At 34.3% G+C, this 21,805-nt stretch overlaps 1 protein-coding gene across 1 annotated transcript in view; it reads left to right on the plus strand.

Annotated features, from left to right (window-relative positions):
• The window catches only part of LOC140044962 (uncharacterized), a 63,080-nt gene extending 41,789 nt beyond the window's left edge, over nucleotides 1-21,291 (plus strand). Inside the window, exon 7 of the mRNA XM_072089687.1 lies at nucleotides 17,342-21,291. Coding sequence (XP_071945788.1) covers nucleotides 17,342-17,957 — 616 coding nt within the window. The 3' untranslated portion in view covers nucleotides 17,958-21,291. The remainder of the gene's footprint in view (nucleotides 1-17,341) is intronic.
• The last annotated feature ends 514 nt before the right edge of the window (nucleotides 21,292-21,805 follow it).

Raw genomic sequence — 21,805 nt, forward strand, 5'->3', positions numbered from 1 at the left:
TTTTTTTTGCTAAATATATTATCTATATATAAATTATGGTTAATTCTGACATAGGCGAGCACAATGCAAAAACTTCGGTACAAATCTCCGCCTTGGATACCTACCTTATCTATCTCAGATGCACCGCGAAACGTAGATTTGATAACATTAGTTTTCACATCGACGCTATTGTTCCATATTTCTATCTTAGGAAGATATTATAAAGAGTTTTTTAACACAATTTATGATTTCAACAGTAGATTTTCTACTCAATTTCAATTCTTCGCGGGTCAAAGTAATTTCCGGGTTCACCTTGCAACAACCTGGTTTCAACTATTTTCTCTCTTTTATACACAAGGGAGCAGTTAAAATAATAGATTTGACCCTAAAAGTGACTGGAAACAGGCACTTTCCATCAATCAATACAGTGTCCCTTTGGAAGAAGGAAGAAAAAAACCGATAGTAGGACTGGAGCTATAGTCGCATAGCCATTTCAGTTTTTTGTTTATTTTAGGAACGGACCGCGCGTGTGTGAAGGTACAGTAGTTAAAAAATAAAAATAATACTGCAAATTAATAAAGATCAAATTAAATATACGCCATAAAGAATCGGAATATATTGTGGGAAATAGTATTATAAAATTACATGGGGAGATTTGATGATAAGACATTTTGTTCAAAATCGAGTGAAATCCCGATAGTTGATTGAGTAAGTTGGCAGGAATAACTGTAGACTACCTGTGTCCCGTTAGGACCGAGATGTCTGCCCATGTTGCAAGCCGTAATGTCTTCTTTCTTGGGCCCACTCTGTCACGGCAGTTAGTTTAAAAAAATGTTTAAATTAAATAATGTATTAATAATTATTAGGATGGTATTTATTTGAATAAACGCCTCTCCAATAAAACATCACTTTGAATAATAATCATTATACTATTTGTAGTAGAATTCATCGCACTGTTATCTACAATTTACCAAGCATTTGTTATTCTTTTTTACCACTGACTTTTCATATCTATTAGAGGATTTCATTTGATTATAAATGTTAACCATATTATTAAAACTAAAAAAATTAACATATATCCCTCGAATAAGCACCTCCCTCCAATGAACTCCGCCTCCCAAAAGGGCCCTACCAAAAAATAAACACTATACTTTAAAATTAATCATCTAAAACACTGTGAAAGAGAACGTAGTTTTACGAATGTCAAGCATTTTCAATAATGGTAACCGACAGAAAACGTACAAGGAGAACATTTTCATCATTCCGAGAACCATCGTCTACACTTCCTAGAGGGGCAGTGAGCGAAGCGAGCTCACCCTCTAGTTGTCTAAATATTAATATTCATTAAAAGTCAAAATTATTCATAGTTAAAAAATTGTGAAGAAATATTATTTTATCAATCCCCTTCATTTGCACTTTTTGCGTTCCATACTTTAACGGGGCCGAGTTGACCGATTATTTTTTGGCCGAGTTGACGTGAGGCCGAGTTGACTTGAGGTCGAGTTGTCTTGGGGCCGACTTGACTTGGGGCCGACTTGACTTTGGCCGAGACGGTTTAGGGCTGACTTGAATCGAAATCTATACACCGAACATAAATGCCTCACCACACAGAGTGTACATATCGTCACCTCGTTGGCTAGGCCTGAGTAGGCTAGGCCTAGCTACAGTGTACTAATGTAACGGCAACCTGCTTCTGCCTAGTTTTCAAGGCATTTTAGCGTGATGTTATACTAAATATGATGAAAAGATTTGTTTATTATGGAGCTGTTTTAGGCGCTCCGATAAAATTTCATTTTCATTCATAAACGTTTACGATTGGAATAGTATTTATTTATAGTTATACGCACGACCGCCGTACCCCAGCGCAAGCCCTTGGCGGCCACATGTTGTACGGTATTCGACTAGTATATTCTCCAGGTGATTATAGTATGGACCTAGCGTACACACTTCTCGGATACATAGATACTAATCGAATACGATTGTCCGTGAAAACGTTCGCCCTCTCGAAATGATCGAGCGAGGCTAGCCCACACACGGTCATGCACTCGATGTTGTGGGTGCGAAACTCATGAATAACAAGTTAGAAACAACTTGTTGAGGCTGGGCACGGCCGAACCTAGGTAAGAAAAAACCTAAATAAAGGACGGCGTTGTAGATATAACAAAATATATTATTACAATAATATTCATTACAATTTAAAAAAAACATTGTTTTGATGAAATATTAGGTGCGTCTTATACATCGACGATATAAAAAATACCGATATTTTACTCTCAGTTAGGGGGTGCGTCTTTTACGCAGGTGCGACTTATACACCGAAAAATACGGTATATACTGTATATCTATCTATATACAGTGTAGCATAGGTGAAATTACGGGACACACACCATGTTCTAATTTTTTGATATGATGAAATTATCAAAATAAACTCGAAGTTGACAATTTCGAAAGATAATGAATTGAGCAAATAAATATAAGAATTGGAATAGAATTTGGCACGTAGAAGCGCAATGCGCGCTCTTTGAAATTTGTACAACTTTGTCTAAAGAAATTTAAAAACTACTTTTTAACTTCAACTGGCCATATGATAACATCGCAACATCCGATAAGCTTATTTTTTGTATGAATTCATATCTACATTTCATCAGCTTTCATAATAAGTTATAATCTTCAAGGTCACATTTAATTCTGAAGAGCTGTAAGATATTCAAATGTATGGTGTATGTGAAATTACACGACCTACGTTATTCAAGTTTTTACGCATGATGACGTCATCAAAATGAAAACGCTGACCACTCATGGAAAGATAAATAATTAAGCAAGCACATGCTGAAATTTGTGCAAAATTCGAGCACAAATAACCGAGATTCGCTCTGTTGAATGTAATAATCTACACAAAAAGATAACAAATCCTTTTTTTTTAAATTCAAGTGGCCATTTGATGACGTCACAACATTTTGGACGTCAAATGTGTACATGAATTCATATCTACAACTCAATGGCTTGCTGAATAAGTTAAAAAAATTGGGGGTCATCTTGCATTCTGAAGAGTTATTTTCATTTAAAAAAAGACCTATTTTTCACCATTTTCAGAACTTTTGTGAAATTAATGTGCGCATTTTGTCATTTTTAACTTGCTTGTATAGCGTTATTTTAAGTCGGAATGGACTTAAAATCGGTGAATGGACTAAGGATTGTGAGTAGAATGTGATTTACACATCAAATTGTATTTTTTACGCATTTTAAGAATCGCACGCGCAAAAACGCATTTTTGCGCAGTAGTTTTTTGAAACACGCAATGGCTTACCGTATATTTTGGTGTATAAGTCGCACCTGTGTATAAGACGCACCCCCTAACTGAGACTAAAATATCGGTATTTTTTATATCGTCGATGTATAAGATGCACCTTATATTTCATCAAAACAATTTTTTTTAAAATTGTAATCAATATTATTGTAATAATATATTTTGTTATATCTACAACGGCGTCCTTTATTTAGGTTTTTTCTTACCTAGGCTCGCCCGCGCCCAGGCTCAACAAGTTCTTTCTAACTTTTTATTCATGAGTTTCGCACCCGCAACATCGAGTGCATGACCGTGTGTGTAATCGTATTCGATTAGTATCTATGTATCCGAGAAGTGTGTACGCTAGGTCCATGCTATAATCACCTGGAGAATATACTAGTCGAATACCGTACACCATGTGGCCGCCAAGAAGGGCTTGCGCTGGGGGTACGGCGATCGTGCGTATAACTATAAATAAATACTAGCCTAGGCTATTCCAATCGTAAACGCTTACAAATGAAATTTTATCGGAGCGCCTACAACAGCTCCATAATGAACAAATTTTTTCATCATATTTAGTATAACATCATGCTAAAATGCCTTGAAAACTAGGCAGAAAAGGTTGCCGTTACGTTAGTATACTGTAGCTAGGCCTAGTGTTCACGTTGGCATTATGACCTGAACAGAAGAATATGATATGTTGTTATTGCTGAATTCTATTATTTTGATTCATATATAGTATACACAGTATAAACTGTATCCATATCACATACAGTGTAGAATAGGTGAAATTACGGGACCCGCTATTCATTGCAATTTTTAACATGTTGACGGTTTTAAAATGAAAGTGAAAGTGAAGGTAGCAATTTCGGAAGGAAATTATCTCAGCAACAACATATTAACGTGTAGAAGAAATTTGAATACGTGAAATATTGATACTCGCTCTTTTAAATGTAATGAATTATGACGCAAAAGATGACAATACGACTTTTTTTATTTAACTGGCCATATGTTGACGTCACAACATCCGATTGGAAACATTTTCACCATTTATTTAAAAAGGGGTGTTTTTCAGTTTTTATTAATTGTTAAAAACAACTAAACTTTACTTCACCATAACGCCCAAAGTGGTGTATTTTTTAAGCTGATTTATTACAAATAGGTAGTTCTAATGTTTAATAAGTTAAAATTAAATAGTAATTTAAAAATCTACAAGCAGTGTTGCCAGAAACATAGGCATTTTTATAAAAAAAAAACATGGTAAATTATTAAAAACATTTTATTTTCTTTGATTATGTGATTTTAAACCCATTGGTCAGAACAATTCTTAATGTTTTATATAATTCTAGTTGTGTTGTGACAAAAAAAACCACAATTTAATTATAGATTATGTATTTCCCAGTTTTAATGTAATTTTATAGGTTATATCCTCTGAAAATTAAATAATATAAATTATCAGATCGTTGTGAATTTTAATATTTGCAACAGATTACTCCTCTCCTCCTTTTGAAGCTCCTCTTTCATTTTTTTACTTCTTCTATTTGCTAACATAGGCAGATCCCACATGCCCATCCACCATCACTTCCGACTCAAATGCTCAATTACAGTGGCCACCTCCCGTAAGCGGTCACCTCCCTTAACAGACGCACTTTCAAAAGCATGTTTGTTCTTCCTATCTAATTAGTGCATTTGGTACCTCCCGTAAACGGCCACCTCTCGTAAGCGGCTGCAGCCACTTTTTTTACTAAAAATTAATTTTTTGTATGGTAAATTATCTCCCGTAAGCGGCCACCCGAAAAATGTGATACTTATTGCATGGACCTATGAATTAGAGGTCCATGATTATTGTAGTTTTTGATATATTAGCTTTATTTCAAAGCGGTGTAATATAAAAAATAGCATTGAGACAAGTGTACATTTAATTCATTTATTTTCATTCAGCAAGAAATTAAATAAATATAAAATTATATAGGCCCTACTCTTTCAAATTGACTAAAACATTTATTAATATTATTTATTATATAATTAAAATGTTTATAAATCTGAACAATACTCCTTGGTCCACATTTTAAGATTCTTCTATGTTTAAATAGAATTATTATAATGCAACATAAATCTACAATGCTGTAAAATCAGTTTTTAATTCCTTGCATTTCTTGCCACAACAAGTCAATATTCCATCTGCAAAGATAAAAGATAGTAAGTATATACAGTAATATATATAAAGGTAATTGGTATAGCCCCTAAAACTCGACTGGTACCATACATAGGTAGCTACTTAATCCAGTCAATCTAGTGATATTTAGAGGTAAACCCACCACAAATTGCAATAGTAACGAAACATTGATTTTTTCATTCCAAATGTACTTTAGAATGACATATTAAAAGTCACCGAAAATTGAAGCATTGGAACACATTATTTTTTACGTAATCTCAACAACTATATAGCGATTTTATTCCGTAAATATTTTTGGTGTAGGGGGTAACATTTATGCCCATAACTTGTGGTTTTATAATCCAATCTCAATAATCTTGATATCGATGTGTAGAATATATATTTCTTTCTAATATGCAATTTAAAAAAACAAAATACAACACCTATTTATATTATATAACTAGAGGTCAAATGGTTATTGACCTTTTACAAAAACTCATTTTTTTCTATTAAAAAATGATTAACTGTAATATCATATGCCATAATTGTGGATGCATTTAATAAAAATTGTGTTTTTTCTGTACCTATCGATATATAAAATAAGAAACATGATGTTAACTAGAAGAATTTTAAAAGTAATGATGTACTATTCTTATTGAAATTGATTCTTGATCAAATGTAATGTAAACAATTTTGTGGTAGGGGGTAGCGTTTATGCCTATAATCCATTGTTTTATAATCATATCTAAATAGCTTTAGTACCAATGTGTATAGTATATATATTCTACTAATATACATTAAAAAAACAATTAATACAACAGTTATACGTAACTAGAGGTCAAAAGGTCATTGACCTTTTACAAAAACTCAAATTTTTCCTAACAAAATTATTAACTGCAATGTCTTATTCCATAATTGCTGATGCATTTGATGAAACTTGTGTTTAGAGATAACATTTATGCTTGCCAATAACATCTAAATAACTACAAATGTGTATAATATGTATTTCTTACTTTAAAAACTAATTGATACAGCAGTTGTTGTGTAACTATAGAGGTCAGTGACCTTTTAGTTTTACGAAAACTCAAATTTTCTTAAAATAGTGTAAAACTAAATTATGTATTTAGTGCAAATAATGTTTTTCCTGTACCTATTGTATCGTCATGAAATAGGGAAAAATGATGCTAGCTAGAAGAACATTGAAATTCATTAGCGGTATGTACAGTACTATTGCTGATTAATTAATGAGTCTTGATAATTTGGAATCAACTCATGATTTAATATAGATAGATTTTTGATGATTTTAGTATCAACGAATGTACGTAATGACAAGTATTGGATCTCCCCAGGGTTGCGTCCTCTCTCCTCTCCTGTATTATATAGACGGATGATTGTCGCAGCAAACAGGACAGTAGTCATCTTGTCAAATTTGCTGACGACACTGTCTTGCTGTCTCTCCTTAAAAATTCACAGGACGGTCATGGTTCCGCGCATTATGGAACTCAATGTGACCAAAACCAAGGAGATGATTGTAGATTTTAGGAAGGAGAAAGGACGCAGCCCTCTGGTATCCCTCATAAATGACGAACCAGCAAAATTGTCCATTCCTTTAAATAACTAGGACAATCTCAGCTGGGAATTAAATACAGAGGCAATAGTAAAGAAAGGGCACCAGAGACTTTATCTCTTAAGGAAGCTGAACCATTTTAATGTGGATAAAGTAATTCTCAGGGTTTTTTATAATTCCTTTATTGAGAACATTTTAACTATTTTACTTTATATGCTGGTTTTTTAGTCTTAGGGTCAAAGAGAGAAACTCACTACAAAGAATTGTTAATTTAAGTTCTAAATTACTGTAATAGGTTGTTAACTTCGTAGCCTTCCTTCTGTGACATGCAAACTCTAGAAAAAAAGTAGAGCTATTCTAAAAAATGTTAACCATGCCTTGTTCAGTGATTTCGAGCTCATGCCTCATGGGCGTCGCTTTCGATGCCTGGCATGTAGAACACACCGTAAAAGAAATTCTTTTTTGCCAGTTGCCACCCGACTCTTAAATTCTTGAACTTTGACTCTTGTTATATTGTACTGTGTATTGTGATATTTTTGTATATTTTGTAAGATCATTTTAATCCAGGCCTTTTTATTTGAATTGCCCCGTGTGGGATGACATTGTTTAATCCTTCAAATAGAAAAGGACTCACAACTATGTCATCAGTATCACTTTCTTGTTCGGGTATATCAGTACAGTGCAATGTCGTTGCATTCACCACATGTAGTTATAGTTACCCCTGAAGGCTTCAAGGAGATACTCGGGTGCTGGCTTTAAGTCTGTGTGTAGAGGAACCATGTTTCCATCATCTGATCTTCCATCCCCAATCCTCGGTACACATATCAACCCCACACTCCATTGCTAAAAGATAACTTCAACTTGAACTTGAACATGATGTTATGTACCTTGGTTGTGGTACGATTATGAAGTTATATATGCGAGGTTGTACTTGTAGATGGGATGGAGTCAAAGGCATTCCACGTTGTTCAGGTCGTCCATTGTACAGACACACTAAATCATTTTCTCTAGCAACCACAATGTCATCTTTTATAGCTTGTTTGCATCTGAAGACTATACAGCATAATGTCAGAAATAAGTGCAATGACAAGCTTTTTTTAGAGCCACATGTTTTCCAATTCCGAAAACTCTGGATGTTTTGTCACCAGTATCGCATGAGCAAACAGAAGGTTATCACAGATGTCTCTCAAAAGTACTGTTTGAACCAGTTTGATAGTCCAGCATCTCAGTTCCAGTCTAAAGAATATCACAAGATGTTTTAAATGCTTGACTGCAGAGGAGCACTAGATAGATCTGTGTCATCGGATAATGACAGATGTTTTCCTGTTTGCTGATTCAATGGTTTTTTGTACTATCCGAAATAACATCTGCATCAGCAGCTGCATTCACTCATTGCCATTTTGTTCAAATACTAATACGAAGATTTATAAATTGTTGTTTGTTACAGAAAGTGATCCTATTTTGTGGAACATGTCACTGGTAAAATGTACAGGGATACTACCACCTGATCCGCCTTACCATGTGCGCCGTCTTTGGTGGATGAGCTGCTTTCATAATCATCAAAGACTATGATGGCAGAGCAATATTTTTTACAGATCGCATCATAAGTCTCTACACTATTCCATGGAATGCTGTGCAGTAGAGCACTACCATCTAGAATGTAGGCCTACTGGACATCATTCAGTGAGTTGGATGGCATCATGTTGGTTTATTAGCTGAAAGTATTGTAAGTTGGTTGTTTCAAAAAGTGCTGGTGGATAACAAAGTTCATGTTCAAAAACTTCCTTGTTGTCACCTCGAGTCTCCTCTGGAACTGTAGGATCGATGCACACATATTTGCCTGTATGTAATTTATTGCCAGGATCTTGAATACAGTGCAAGACTTTCTGGCCTAACATCCGTCCAAAATATTCAATGCTTAAGGCGTCATTTACAAATTATTTCAGACCACAGAGACGCGTCTGAAAACTTGCAACCCATCAGACGCGTCTGTCCAATGCTGAACCTCATTAACGATCTATTATGAATATTCATGAGCTACCCAATCGCGGCGAAGACGCGTCTGTGTGATTAAAACCCGTCTTCGCTGTTTAGTAGGTAAAACAATAGAAAACGCGTCTGAGTGATTAAAACCCGTCTGTATTGCTTGTATGGTGAAACAAAATTGGTATCATTTCACAGAACCAACAAATCTGAGACTAGGCCTAGGTTATCCTAATTTGGACGGAAATTCGCCGATGAGACGACATCGGGCCTGTGGACCTCAGCTCATGCAGAGAGAAAGAAAGTCTAGGCTAGCCTAGTTTCGGCGGCCTACACTAGGGCCTAGGCCTATAAATTATTTAACGCTCCTACCTTGGGTTAGCAAATTATAAAAACAATGACACCTAGGCCTAGGCTAGGATATGAAAAATAAATATAATATATTCAATATTAAGATAAAACATGTGAGCAGTTTAGAGCTAGAGAGAGAGAGTATTATGTTTCATGTCATGTGACACAAAATCCAGGTACACGATCTTAATTACTGTTTTATCGTCGTCAGACGGCAGCCGCCAGCGTGTTTTTTTTTCCCAGGACGAACGTGGGCAGAAGTCATGAATAATTCATTACCTTAATTATTTTCTATTATAAAGAATTGAAAGATAGCTGATACTTCCTAAATATGCTAAACCTAACCCTCTAAATAATCTCTCTCAACTATTAAAAAAAACATGTTCATGAAAGAGCTCGAACTGAGGGCTTCAGCGTAATAGGTTAAAGCCTTTACCACTAGACCAAACATTTCGGTTGGCAAACGTTGTTTACACTAATTATTTAATCTCTCTGCATTCTTATATAGCGCCCTCTATAATGTTCCCTATTATGTCATAATCATGAATTATTCATGATTTCTGCCCACGTTCGTCCTGGAAAAAAAAATTACGCCAGCCGCCAGAGTATCGCGTTTCATGCCATGTGACCAAAAAAACTAGGTCTGTATTTATTACGGTCTTCTGTCGGCAGTCTTTTTGAGCGACCGACTGAAAACGTTCTGATACTATATTTAGAATGAATTGTTTACGATCTTTTTTTCTCGGCATCGTTCTGGATGGACTGGACGTTCGCTATAATATGTTTATTAGTTGGCCTGTTCGTTGAGGTTCACCTGTGTTGAATCGCGTGTCTCTATGTTTACATCGTGGGAAATTTATATTTATATTCGCCGTTGAGTAGGTAAACACGCATGAAGGAAACGATTACGATTAAAAAATATTATATATTTACAACTTGGTCCTCCGCCAGTTAAATTTAACACATTAATTTCACACCTTCTTACTTCACTAAGAACATCGTAGGGTTGTTTATTTAGGTTACGAACTCCCTACAAAGTTCAGAACGTAGTTCATTGAAAGTTGTTTATTGAGGTTACGAAGCCAAACAATGGAACCTACGAAGCCAACAATGTAGCCTACGAAGCTACTTCGTAGGTAAAGTTGCAGTATTTTCTTTCTGTACTGTAGGTCAATAGTTTGAGTAATTCCATGTTCCAAAAGTTAACTTTAACGTTTTTGCATGTGGTAAATTCACTCTTTAGCACAAGAAAAATAAATCGCAAAAATAAAAGGTCGCGAATAAATAGAAACGAAAATTTGCGCTTTACAGTATACTCTGTCGGCGGTAAAAGGGTACTGTACTGATTTGTTTGTCTTACTGCCGGTTGTAAATAATAATTTAATATCACGCTCTCAATGAATTCACTTGTATGTAGCGCGTTTAACACCAGTACACAGTATAACAATGTGCAGTCAGCCGTATATAGGGGCGGGGCCATAGTCGAACATGCATATTGGCGTCTAGACGCAGCCAAATCAGACGGGTTTTGAGACGCGTTTTTGGGTAAACAATAGAAAACGCGTCTGGACGCTGATTTATGGTCTGAAATAATTTGTATAATATTTGGTCTGGATGTACTCATTCCTAAATCTCTTGTCAAACCTCTGGTTTTCTTCTCATAGAAACCTTTTCAATCACCAGGTCTGTTGACAATCATCAATCATCTAACATGAACGTCATACAACATGGAGGTCATTGTCAAACTGCTGTTGAACATCTTTGTATTTCTACTGGTTAAAAAATCGTTAAAATACTTACACATCCCAATATAAATACTGTAACCATGGCAACACAAATGCCATCTGGAAAAAATGGAATGTAGATCATCCAGAAGCAACAGGAACAGGAACTCATCTGCATCTTGAGCTGGTCATGTGTATCGCTTTGGACTGAAATGTTCACCCCAGGGTATCCCTGTGTGTATACCATTGTTGTTTACAGCGAAAACAACATTTTTAGCCAAAACTGACACATTATGTTGTGTTTTTCCGCAAAAATGACATGCTAAATAAAATGTTATGACTATAAGTTTGATATCACTGAATAGGAAATTTAATAAGCTTTCGGATGACATAAATCACACTTGTATATATATAATGTATTTCAAATGGTTAAATATATGTAATTAATGCGGTATATTAATTTTGACTTAAAATGACCTTTATTGACCTCTGACCCTTGACCCAATGCTTGGATTTTCGGTGACTTTTAGTATGTCGTTCTACACTTTATATGGAATTCAAAAATACTTGCTTTGTTACTATTGCAATTTATGGTGGGTATATCATTAGATTTAAGTGAGTGAGTGGCCGAGCGGTTAAGACAGTGGAACCGTAATCACGTAGCCATAACATCGGCAGGGGTTCGAGGCTCACTCACTCCATGGTTCTGGTGGTAGAACGAGTCTTCTCGGATAAGGACTATAAACCGTAGGTCCAGTGTACACAGCTTGCTCGTGTGCACTTTAAAGAACCTAGTACATCTTTCGAGACGAGTAGGGGGTTACCCCGGTGTAGTAGTACATCACAGCCACTGATCACCAACTGGGCCCTCTGGGAGATCAGTCTTTGACTGAAGAGGTCACCCAGTATAAAGATAAAACAAACAAACAAACAAGACTGGACTAACTGCCGAGTAATGTTCGAGTAAACAAAGTTTGAGTAGGTCAAGCTTGTAACTTGAATTAACAGCAGTATTTTTAGTAAACAAAAGGTTAAATTAAATAAATAATATAATTCATATATTTATTAATACTGTACTACAGTTTATATGATGGCCATTATTTAGAGTCACGAATAAAAAAGTAGAGCTTACCCGGTTTTTTTTCATCAGGTACAAATTGTCTACCTTTTAGTTTACTGCACGATGCGCGTGATATTCAAGGCAATCCATCATCATTCAAGAGGTACTCTCGTCTTTTGCCATCTACTACTACCATTGTCCTTCATTGGGCTTATATCATATTAGCTTTTATGCAAAAAAACTTCACTAGGTAAAACTGTAATGAGGCTTTAAAACCAACTTTTCATCTTGTAGAATGTACCCAAGTTTTCGGAGAAAATGTAAACACTTGCGGCCGGCCTAGCCTAGAATCGGCTTGACATGTGTGTATCGTGTGTGATGTGTGACGTGTGTTGTTTACGTTCGCTTCCTGTCCGCTTTGAAAGAAGCTCACGAAACAGCTGCTGCCGTGGATACAAAAGCGGGCGTTTTAAATTAATCGGAAGATTCCGCATACGTTTGTTTAGAATGTTAATGAAATCCAAGATGGCATGATGGTTGGTCGGCCATCTTTCGATGGTTTTACACTGAATTTTAACTTATTTCTCGAGTTTTACAAGGTATTTAAACCTAATTTTTGGTGTGTTGTTATTTCATATGTAAAGCATTCATACAAAATTATTTTTGTTGATATTTTGATATTGTTTCATATCCATTTTAACACACTGTGCTTCAGTTGATCCAATTTGGCGCCAGTTGAGCACAGCGAAATAGTCATCAAATACAAAAACATTGAGAAAATATACTTCTGGAATTCAAAATGCAGCACTATTTTTCAAAATTTGCTCAGCACCAAGCATGGTGGGGTACTGAAGATTCTTATACATGTTGTTTGAAAAAATAATAGATGTCATTTCCAGGGACCTTGCAGCTCTATTTTAAACAGTTTGCTATGCCGTGTGTTGTTATGCAAATGAGTTTGTGCCTGGTGAATTAGAAGGGAAGATGGTAGGTTTGTCATTCGCGGTCAACACGCCACACTGTTAAATTTTGATGTTAATCTTTACATTAGAAGATTGTTCAAATCATGTAAATAAAACATTTTCCGGGCGGGAACCTAGCAGCTCCCCTCTCAGTTTGCAAAAGTAATCTTGAAAAGAACTCCATGTGGAAGAAGCCCAAGAGTACTAAAAATGAAGGAGCACATTGAATTCTACTTTGCCCTTTCCACCACACATCATGAGGCGACAACATCAATGCATCTGGTGATGTGCTTGAAACGACCCCAAAAGGCTGTGGCAGGGCCTTAGTGCTGAGGAAGGGAGAGCACATTTTTATTTAATTTTTTTTTTTCAAACTGTATTCGATCTCGTAAATCTTATGTTTGCCGCCCTCAATTTTAAAAGAAATTGCATTTATATTTTCATCGCAAGTGTACAAAACGGTTTGGTATGCCGTGCGTTGTTATGCAATGGTTGTGCAGCTGGTGTAGTGTTAAAGATGGTATTGTTAGTCATTTGCGGTCAACACGCCACACTGTTAAATTTTGATAATCAATGTTGCTACATTGGTAGCGAAATGTCCAATTCATGCAAGATATTGTATTGTATATGTTATGAATAAACGTTTATGGTAGTTGGTAAATGTGTATGGCCTCACCGTCCCAGAATAAACATGTTTTAAACAGATAATTTGTCTCCGATGGTTTTTGTATGGGGTTAATGGAGAGTGAAATAAGATCAAATATAGAACATTTGCAATTTGCGAGTTTTAAAGTAGAAAAACCCACCTAAAATGTTGAAGTCGCATCTGGATAGTTGAATTTCTTTTGCATTACGGATGGAGTAACCGATATTGAACATATATACCAAGTTTGAAATATTTTTGAATTCCAGAAATATTTTTTCTTGATGTTTTTGTGTGTGACTATTGCGCTGTGCTCCACCACTGGCGCCATAATTAGATCTACTGGAGCACGTGTATTAACATACGAAAATATATTGAAACTTAATTGGGGTCCACTGGAGCACAGTGTATTAACATACGAAAAGATATTAAAATTAATTGACTTTATTTCTATTTTATATCACTGTGCTCCACTGGCGCCAAATTGTGTCCACTTAAGCACAGTGTTTTAACATACGAAAAGATAGTAAAAAATTTAGTAACTTATTTCTATTCTATATCACTGTGCTCCACCGGTGCCAAATTTGATCCACTGGACCAGTTACCGTAGTACTAATTCTATTTCTGAAGGAAATAAAAGCATAAATGGCGCGCCGTAGAGAAGTAGAGAATGCTCCATCGTCAGAATGATGCTCTGAATATACCTCCTTATGGGTAGCACTATCTGTAGAGGGCGTCATCATAGTATATATGATACCATCATATAACAGACTGTCAATCCTCATCAATCTCTTCTTCCCTGTTGACACAATTTTTTGCCGCATATTTTCAAAATGGCCACCAATTTTATATAAAATGTGCATAAAATTGGATCTAAACAAAGTATATACACAATCTTGGTTGCTAAACACATGTACTTCAGACAAGGAATCCATATACTTATAATAAATATGATTTAGTCCTAACTGGCTGCTAATTTTTTAAATGTCTGCTAAATTTTTCTAAAAAAGTGCTTAATGCAGAACTAATTAGGCTAGATGATGATCTTGGTGTCCAAGAAATCCATTAAATCTATAATAAATCAATTTAAATAGTTTGATTAATTAATTTTTAAAGTTAAATTTGATTTAGGATTAAATACACAGTAGACTCGAAAATCTTGAATTTTGTTCACAAATTGGTAACGGTTTAGTTGTTATTGAGCCATGACTAGGATAGAATTTATATCCTACAATTCTACAAGGTGTAACTGCCGGTAAAGAAATTTATGATATACTACAGAATTACCTCTGCCCAAATCATCCAAACTGATGTCCGATTCAAAAAACGATTAAGCACCAAATAATTCACACATCTCTAAAATTTGTCTTTCAATTCAAATTTGACAGCAGGAGCCTGCCACTAAATCACAGAATGAAATAGATTTAAAATGAAGAGACAACAAGAGCAACAAGAACAATTCAAAGCGCGTAACCCTTGCCTTTTAACATTTCTTATTTTTAGACTTTAATAAAGATACATTAAATATAAAAAAACCATCAATAGCAATACATTTAAGAAATATTGGTAATCTGAATTAAGAAGAAGAAAGTAGGCTACTTTTAACTGAAAGTCCAAATAACAAAATTAGTATAGTAATAATTCTTTTATTATTTATGAAGAAAAATACAATCAAATAAAAGTAGATCATCTTTGCCAACTGAGTGGGTAAATGACATTATAATATTTAGAAATACTTTTAATAAATCGTTGTTGCACCAGATTTACAAAACTACGTCCCTGGTCCAGATCAACGTGACAAATTGCATCAGCATACTGATATTATTAAACCTGCTGATAAAGGTTTTGCCACTGTCGCTATGGACGTCAAATTTTATGAAAAGGAGTCCTTTTCGAGATATGAAAGAAAAAAGAGGATTTAATTCCAGATAAACTTCTGATGCAGATATAATGGATGATCAGTTTATATCATAAATGTACAGTATTTTACAGTTTAAAATGGTTTTGATCACAAATATGTAAAATTGGCAGTTAATATCTAAAAAATTCAATTATTGTAGTAGCAATTCCCAATAATTACAGCATTTTTTTCGAAAAGAAGCCCCCTTTTTAGTTTGCAAAAGTAATCTCGAAAAGAAAGCCATATCGAAAAGAGGCTAAAAAATAATGAACACACATAGGATAGGTGTAATTGTGAAGTCTACTGCATGTAATGAATGTTACAAGTACAATTAGAATGTACTGTTACTTGTGGAAATCATGTACAGGACTCGGTTACTTACAATAACTTAAGGTGACTATGAAGTATATATAGTACAATATGTATACTGTAGTACTGTAGTACGTCTGTATCTCTGACATTACACCCCAGGGGGGGGGGGAGGGCCCCTTGTATATAAACCAAACGGGGAGGTGCAGCAGCCACTTCAAGACATGAGGCACTTGCGCTACCTGTTTTACTGAAAAATACTACGGACTTGAACTACCATTTACCAAAATCCAGTGTTCTCTAAAAAGACGGCAGAAACAAGGCCACGCCAGAGAGGGCGCAAAATTTGTACTGGTTCCCAGCATGATCTGCGCATGGTCAAAGAGACCGTTCATGAAAAAATCATGAACGTGTTTTGAAACTTTATCGCGCATCCGCGGGGGTGCATGACGATGATCAAGAGTGGTCACAGTTGAATGATTTTGTCCTAGGCTGGATGTTTCGTGTTCTTCTGCTGATGCGAAAACTCTAGGCCTATTCAAAGGTATTTAGCGATAGGCTAAATGGGCTTATAGCATCCAGTATGCTAAAATACCTGCAAAATTTGGCGATAAATCGCGACATTTTGACACGGGTGGGCGGGCTAGGGACTTAAACTACTAATTTCACCCTGTCATTTCCCACACTTGTGCTACCAACTCTTCATATTTTCCCACACTTGTGCTACCAGGCCCTCGAAAATATACCCGTAAATGCGGCACGGTATGGAAATATTTAAGAGTGACCCCCCCGGGCATTACACATACATTTCAGTCAATATAATGCAATTTACAAATGAAATCACATACAAAAGTAATAATGTTCGTGGTTCATAAAAACAATAGAAAGGGTAGCCGTTTATCTAAACCAAAATTTACAGAAAAAATGTTAATTTTGGACAAAAATCACTCAAGCGTGACTTAAATTGAGTTTTCACCTGTTACATGGTATTTGATCACTGATTTTATAGCTAATTTGCACATTTATGCTCATTTGCATATGAAAGCGGTGGATGACGGAGGGTTGATTTGTTGTATGTGGTTAAAACCGAAAAACCTTTGCCTACAATTTTGTCCCAGTTTACCATATTTTTTAACTACCAGATTCAGTAGCCTAATAATGCACCACATAGTGAAATCTTTCAACTAATTTGCTGTTATTGCGCGTTGATCGGCCGGCTAGGCCCAGCTAGTCGGCGTCACTATTTCTTAGCTAGAAGGGACTCGTATGTTTTCATTAACAACTCATCATATAACAAACCAATTTTTATAAACAGCTTATTTTAACTCTTATTAAATAGATTATGGATATACAGTATAAAAATCTAAAAAAAATTCCAACACTACTCCGATTTTGTTAATTTTATGTTTGCATTCATTTCAGGTTTATAATTGAAGAAAAAGATTCAATAGCAAAGGAAACAAGGACTAAGAAAAAGCATAATTCATCTTCTGCTGAAATAGATAAATCTAAACATGATTATAAGATCAAATCATCACACAAAGAAGATTATTACAGGAACCAAAGAAGTAATCAAATGGATGAACATATAGATCTTAAGAAACGATCAAACTCTAAACATAATGCAAAAAAGAGAGAAGAAAGGGACAGTATGAGTAGTAGAGATGATCGATGTTATATTCAACAGAGTAGTGAAATTGACGAATTGCATTGCAAAGATAAAAAGTATGATTATGAAAAGGACTTTCATAAAGAAAAATCAAGAAGTAAAGAGTCAAAGACAAATCATGACAATGATGAGTCAAATTATAAAAGAATGCAAGGTATAAACCATAAAATTGGAGATGATTATCAAGAAATATCAAATGGTAAAAAGACAGAAAAGAGAAAGAATGTCCAAGAAGAGTCCAAAGTGCCATGTAAATACTCAAAGAGGAATGTTGGCGAATCTGTTAGATCAGCAAAAGAACGCTACCTAGCTCGTCAGATGGCACGAGTAGTTAGTCAGGTAACAGCACCTATTGAAGAGGATGAATGATAGTAAAACAAGCTTGATACAAAATAAAATACCATTAATAAATAACTGTTGAAAATGATCTAATCATGTTTTGATACGATCAAGAACAAATTTATTATTGTATTTTTACAATAATAAAGTAAGTATTTAAGTATTTTTGTTTGTTTTTTTTCAAACACAAAACAAACAAACATCACAAAACAATTAAATAATAACAACTATAAGCTAGTATGTAAATAAACCAAAAATCATGCAATTTATTGTATATTTGTATTCAATTTTTTTAAAATACTTTACTATATAATGTAACCCATCAATAGTTACCTTTTAAACAAAAAAATATCTTCGAGGCAAACAAATCAAAGTACAGAATTATAGTCTAAGATGCAATTTGAAACAAAAATTAAGAGGTTACTGTAAACAACAGCAAAACTTAGCAATACCCAGTGTCTCCACGTTGGTTTTCCTGATTTTCTCCAATGAAATGTTAGCTTATAACCAATTTCAGCTAAAATCCTTGTTAAAATGTAATTTAAAAAATAGCTTCAAGTGTACATGGTAGCTACTTTATATACCCAATGGTAGATGTGATTAAAGTATGTTTTTGCAGTAAAAACTGTATTTTTAACACTTTTTGGGGAAAAAAATATTATTTCCTTCTTAGTCAAGGACCTGAGTAAGATATGTATGCAATTAATTTAGGAGAGAATCTCAACTGTTATAGGATAATTTGACCCCTAGGAACATGAGATGTGTGCAAAATTTGCTATCTGGGAAAAAAATCAAGATTCAAGAAATTTTATTGGTCCACGTTAAAATGGAAATTTGTTTTGCTTGACATAATTAAGACAAAAAACAACTACAAAAATACATCAAATTGCAAAAGGCAATGTTAAAATACTATTAAAATGTTAAAATACAGTAATGTAGTGGGTGCATAGGATCTATCATAATAATTAATTAACTAATTATGTTAATTAGATCTGCTTTAATGATACATTGTGCAATTTTATGTGGTCTCTTTATGTTTCTTTTTATCCATAAAAACATCCAATGCTAAAAGATAAAATTCTTGAAATAATACTTTGATAAAATAGGAATAAAATAGTGTTGTCAATTCTAATTCGTTTAAGCTTTCTGAGAAAGTAGAGTGTTTGAGATGCTTTCTTGATCATAAGAGAGTTAGATTCCCACTTCAATTTGTTATATTTCTATTGCATTACTCTTTCAACCCCGATTTCTTTAATCGTTAATACATTATGTTCTACTGCAATTTTACCAAAGTAAATTATCATCTCTTTGGTTTTGGTAATACAGTATTAAGAATTAAGTTCATGTCCTCACACCAATTTACAAATCTTTCGACTTTATTAAAATACTCATTTACATCTTGCTTTCCGTCAAAAAGAAAACTACTAATTAAAGTATCGTCGGCATATTGCAATTTTTACTTAAAACATAAAAACTACTAGAATAAAATGAAAATAAAATAATACAACCTTGTGGAGCTCCAACATTGACAAATTCTTTATCCGATAGAATACTATTGCACTTAACCATCTGCGGTCTATTTATCAAGAAACCATGTATAACTTGGCAAGATGAGAAGAAACAGTTCAAAAATGAATCTATCAATTAAAATAATATTAAAGGCACTGGAGAAATCGATAGACCGTACATAATTTTGTTTAGAATCAAGATGTTGGTAAATATCATGGCGGAAAGAATTAAAAGTGTCGTCGACACCTATTTTTTGTTACATGCAAATTGGTTTTTATCTACATTACAAATGTTATCTCAAAGTCTTGATACAATTTCATTTTTTAAATTAGAAGTAATTGCAACCAGTCTAAAATTTTTTGGAACAATTGGTCTATATACGTTTGATTTGAGCACCTTTAGCTTCCAGTAGGTAAATTTGCTCAAGTTCATTCTTTTTTTGATCTAATTCAGTTTCATACTGGATATTATTATCAGTATTATCCTTTTTCATAATTAAATCATTAATGATAGCAATTTCCTGTTGAAGTATTTCTTTTCTTTTGCATTTATTTTTATTTTTCATTTTCCCATATTTTATGGAGAATTCCTTTATTTTTACTTTAATCATTTCCCATTTATCCTTTGGGTTAAATGGGTCAAGAGTAAAGTGGATAGAAGATGGCGAACGAAACACTAAATATTTTCTTGGTTTAGAGAAAAATAATAGTAATAAAAAACATATTAAAAAATTTAAAAAACAGACGGATCCATTATATCAAATTCCACAGAGATATTGAAGGAAGAGGTTAATTTCTTCAAAAAAATATATGCAAAACAAGATGTTCCTTACAAATCAATTGATAAGTACCTATCTCATGTTAATTTAACTAAACTCAGAGAGGCAGAACAAGAGATGTGTGAGGGTCATCTCTCTCTCTCTCTCTTCGAATGTGAGCAAGCAATAAAGAAAATGAAAAAAAAAATAAAGCTCCAGGTAGTGACGGTTTAACAGTTGAGTTTTATCAACTCTTCTGGTACCTTATCTGTGACCTTGTTTGTGATGCACTAAATTATGGTTTTGTCACACAAGAAATGTCTGTGTCACAAAGAAGGGGAATAATCAACCTCAATCAAAAGGTGATCACAAAGAATTAAATAACTGGGGCCCTATCACTTTACTCAATATTGACTACAAAATAGCTTCTTTTGTTCTTACAACAAGATTACATCTAGTTGCAAAGTCTATAATAAACAATGACCAAAAAGCGTATGTAAAAGGTCGCTTTGGTGGTGACAATATAAGACTAATAGAGGACATAATTACTTATATGGAAAATGAACAGCTTGAAGGTATACTTATAAGTTTAGATTTCCAAAAAGCATTTGACAGTGTCAATAGATCATTTTTGATAGAAGCCTTAAATAAATTCAATTTTGGTATTTCATTTGTGAACTGGGTAAAAGCACTGTATAACAATACAAATCTAGCTCTTTCTATTATGTTTTTGATGTTGTTTATATATCTTCATTTTCTAAGTGAGAATTGTTCATTTTCCACAATCCTGGGCCTCTTTCTTCATTAGTTAAACTTATTTTTAAGGATATGGCTTGGTGATCAGACATGATTGACGGCCTGATATCACATGTGTTAACATATTCACATAAGTCGTTTGATATAAAAAAAATAGTCCAACCTTCTGTACGGTTGGGTGGATTTCCTTCCTTCCTTATCTTGAAAACATTGTTAGAAAAACTCGTGACTGATTATAATTAGGTTATCATTTTTAATAAACGATTTAGGTTGAAAAAAAATGATTTGCACATTTGTAGAATTTCATTTGCACATTTAACGTCAAAACTAATCGTTTTTAGTCGCGTGCAACGCGACTCTACAGTTCACTATGTCGGTCGGTCGGTCGGTAAACACTAACTTGTATATATGGCTTTGTCTTGATACCACTTTCATCTAGCTAAGTCAATTTTTCACAGTATGTTCCTTATGGCCAGGAAAGGATGTGGTTATGTTTTCACGGTGCGCAATCAAAAATTACGCGGTCTACGCACGATTTAACGAAATCACGTTTGAATCACAATTCAGAATCAAATTCATCAGCATGAATCACAATTAAATAAAATTTGGTACTCATAAATGCATAAATCATCATATGGCAATACAATTACGTGCGTAGCGCATGTAACGCATGCGCACGCGCGCCTAAAATTTTCAAAATTTATTTTCGATGAAATAAGAGTACGTTTCAAGCACTTTTAAGCTTTAAAAAAATTGCCATCAGTGCGCAGATTTTTGCACGCGCACTGCGCGGTAAATGTTAATATGCACTCTTTTTGTCCGATTTCTGTTTTACAACCTTTTACAACCAACTCGA

This window comes from Antedon mediterranea, chromosome 3 (assembly GCF_964355755.1).
Source record: "Antedon mediterranea chromosome 3, ecAntMedi1.1, whole genome shotgun sequence".
NCBI classification, from domain to species: Eukaryota; Metazoa; Echinodermata; class Crinoidea; order Comatulida; family Antedonidae; genus Antedon; species Antedon mediterranea.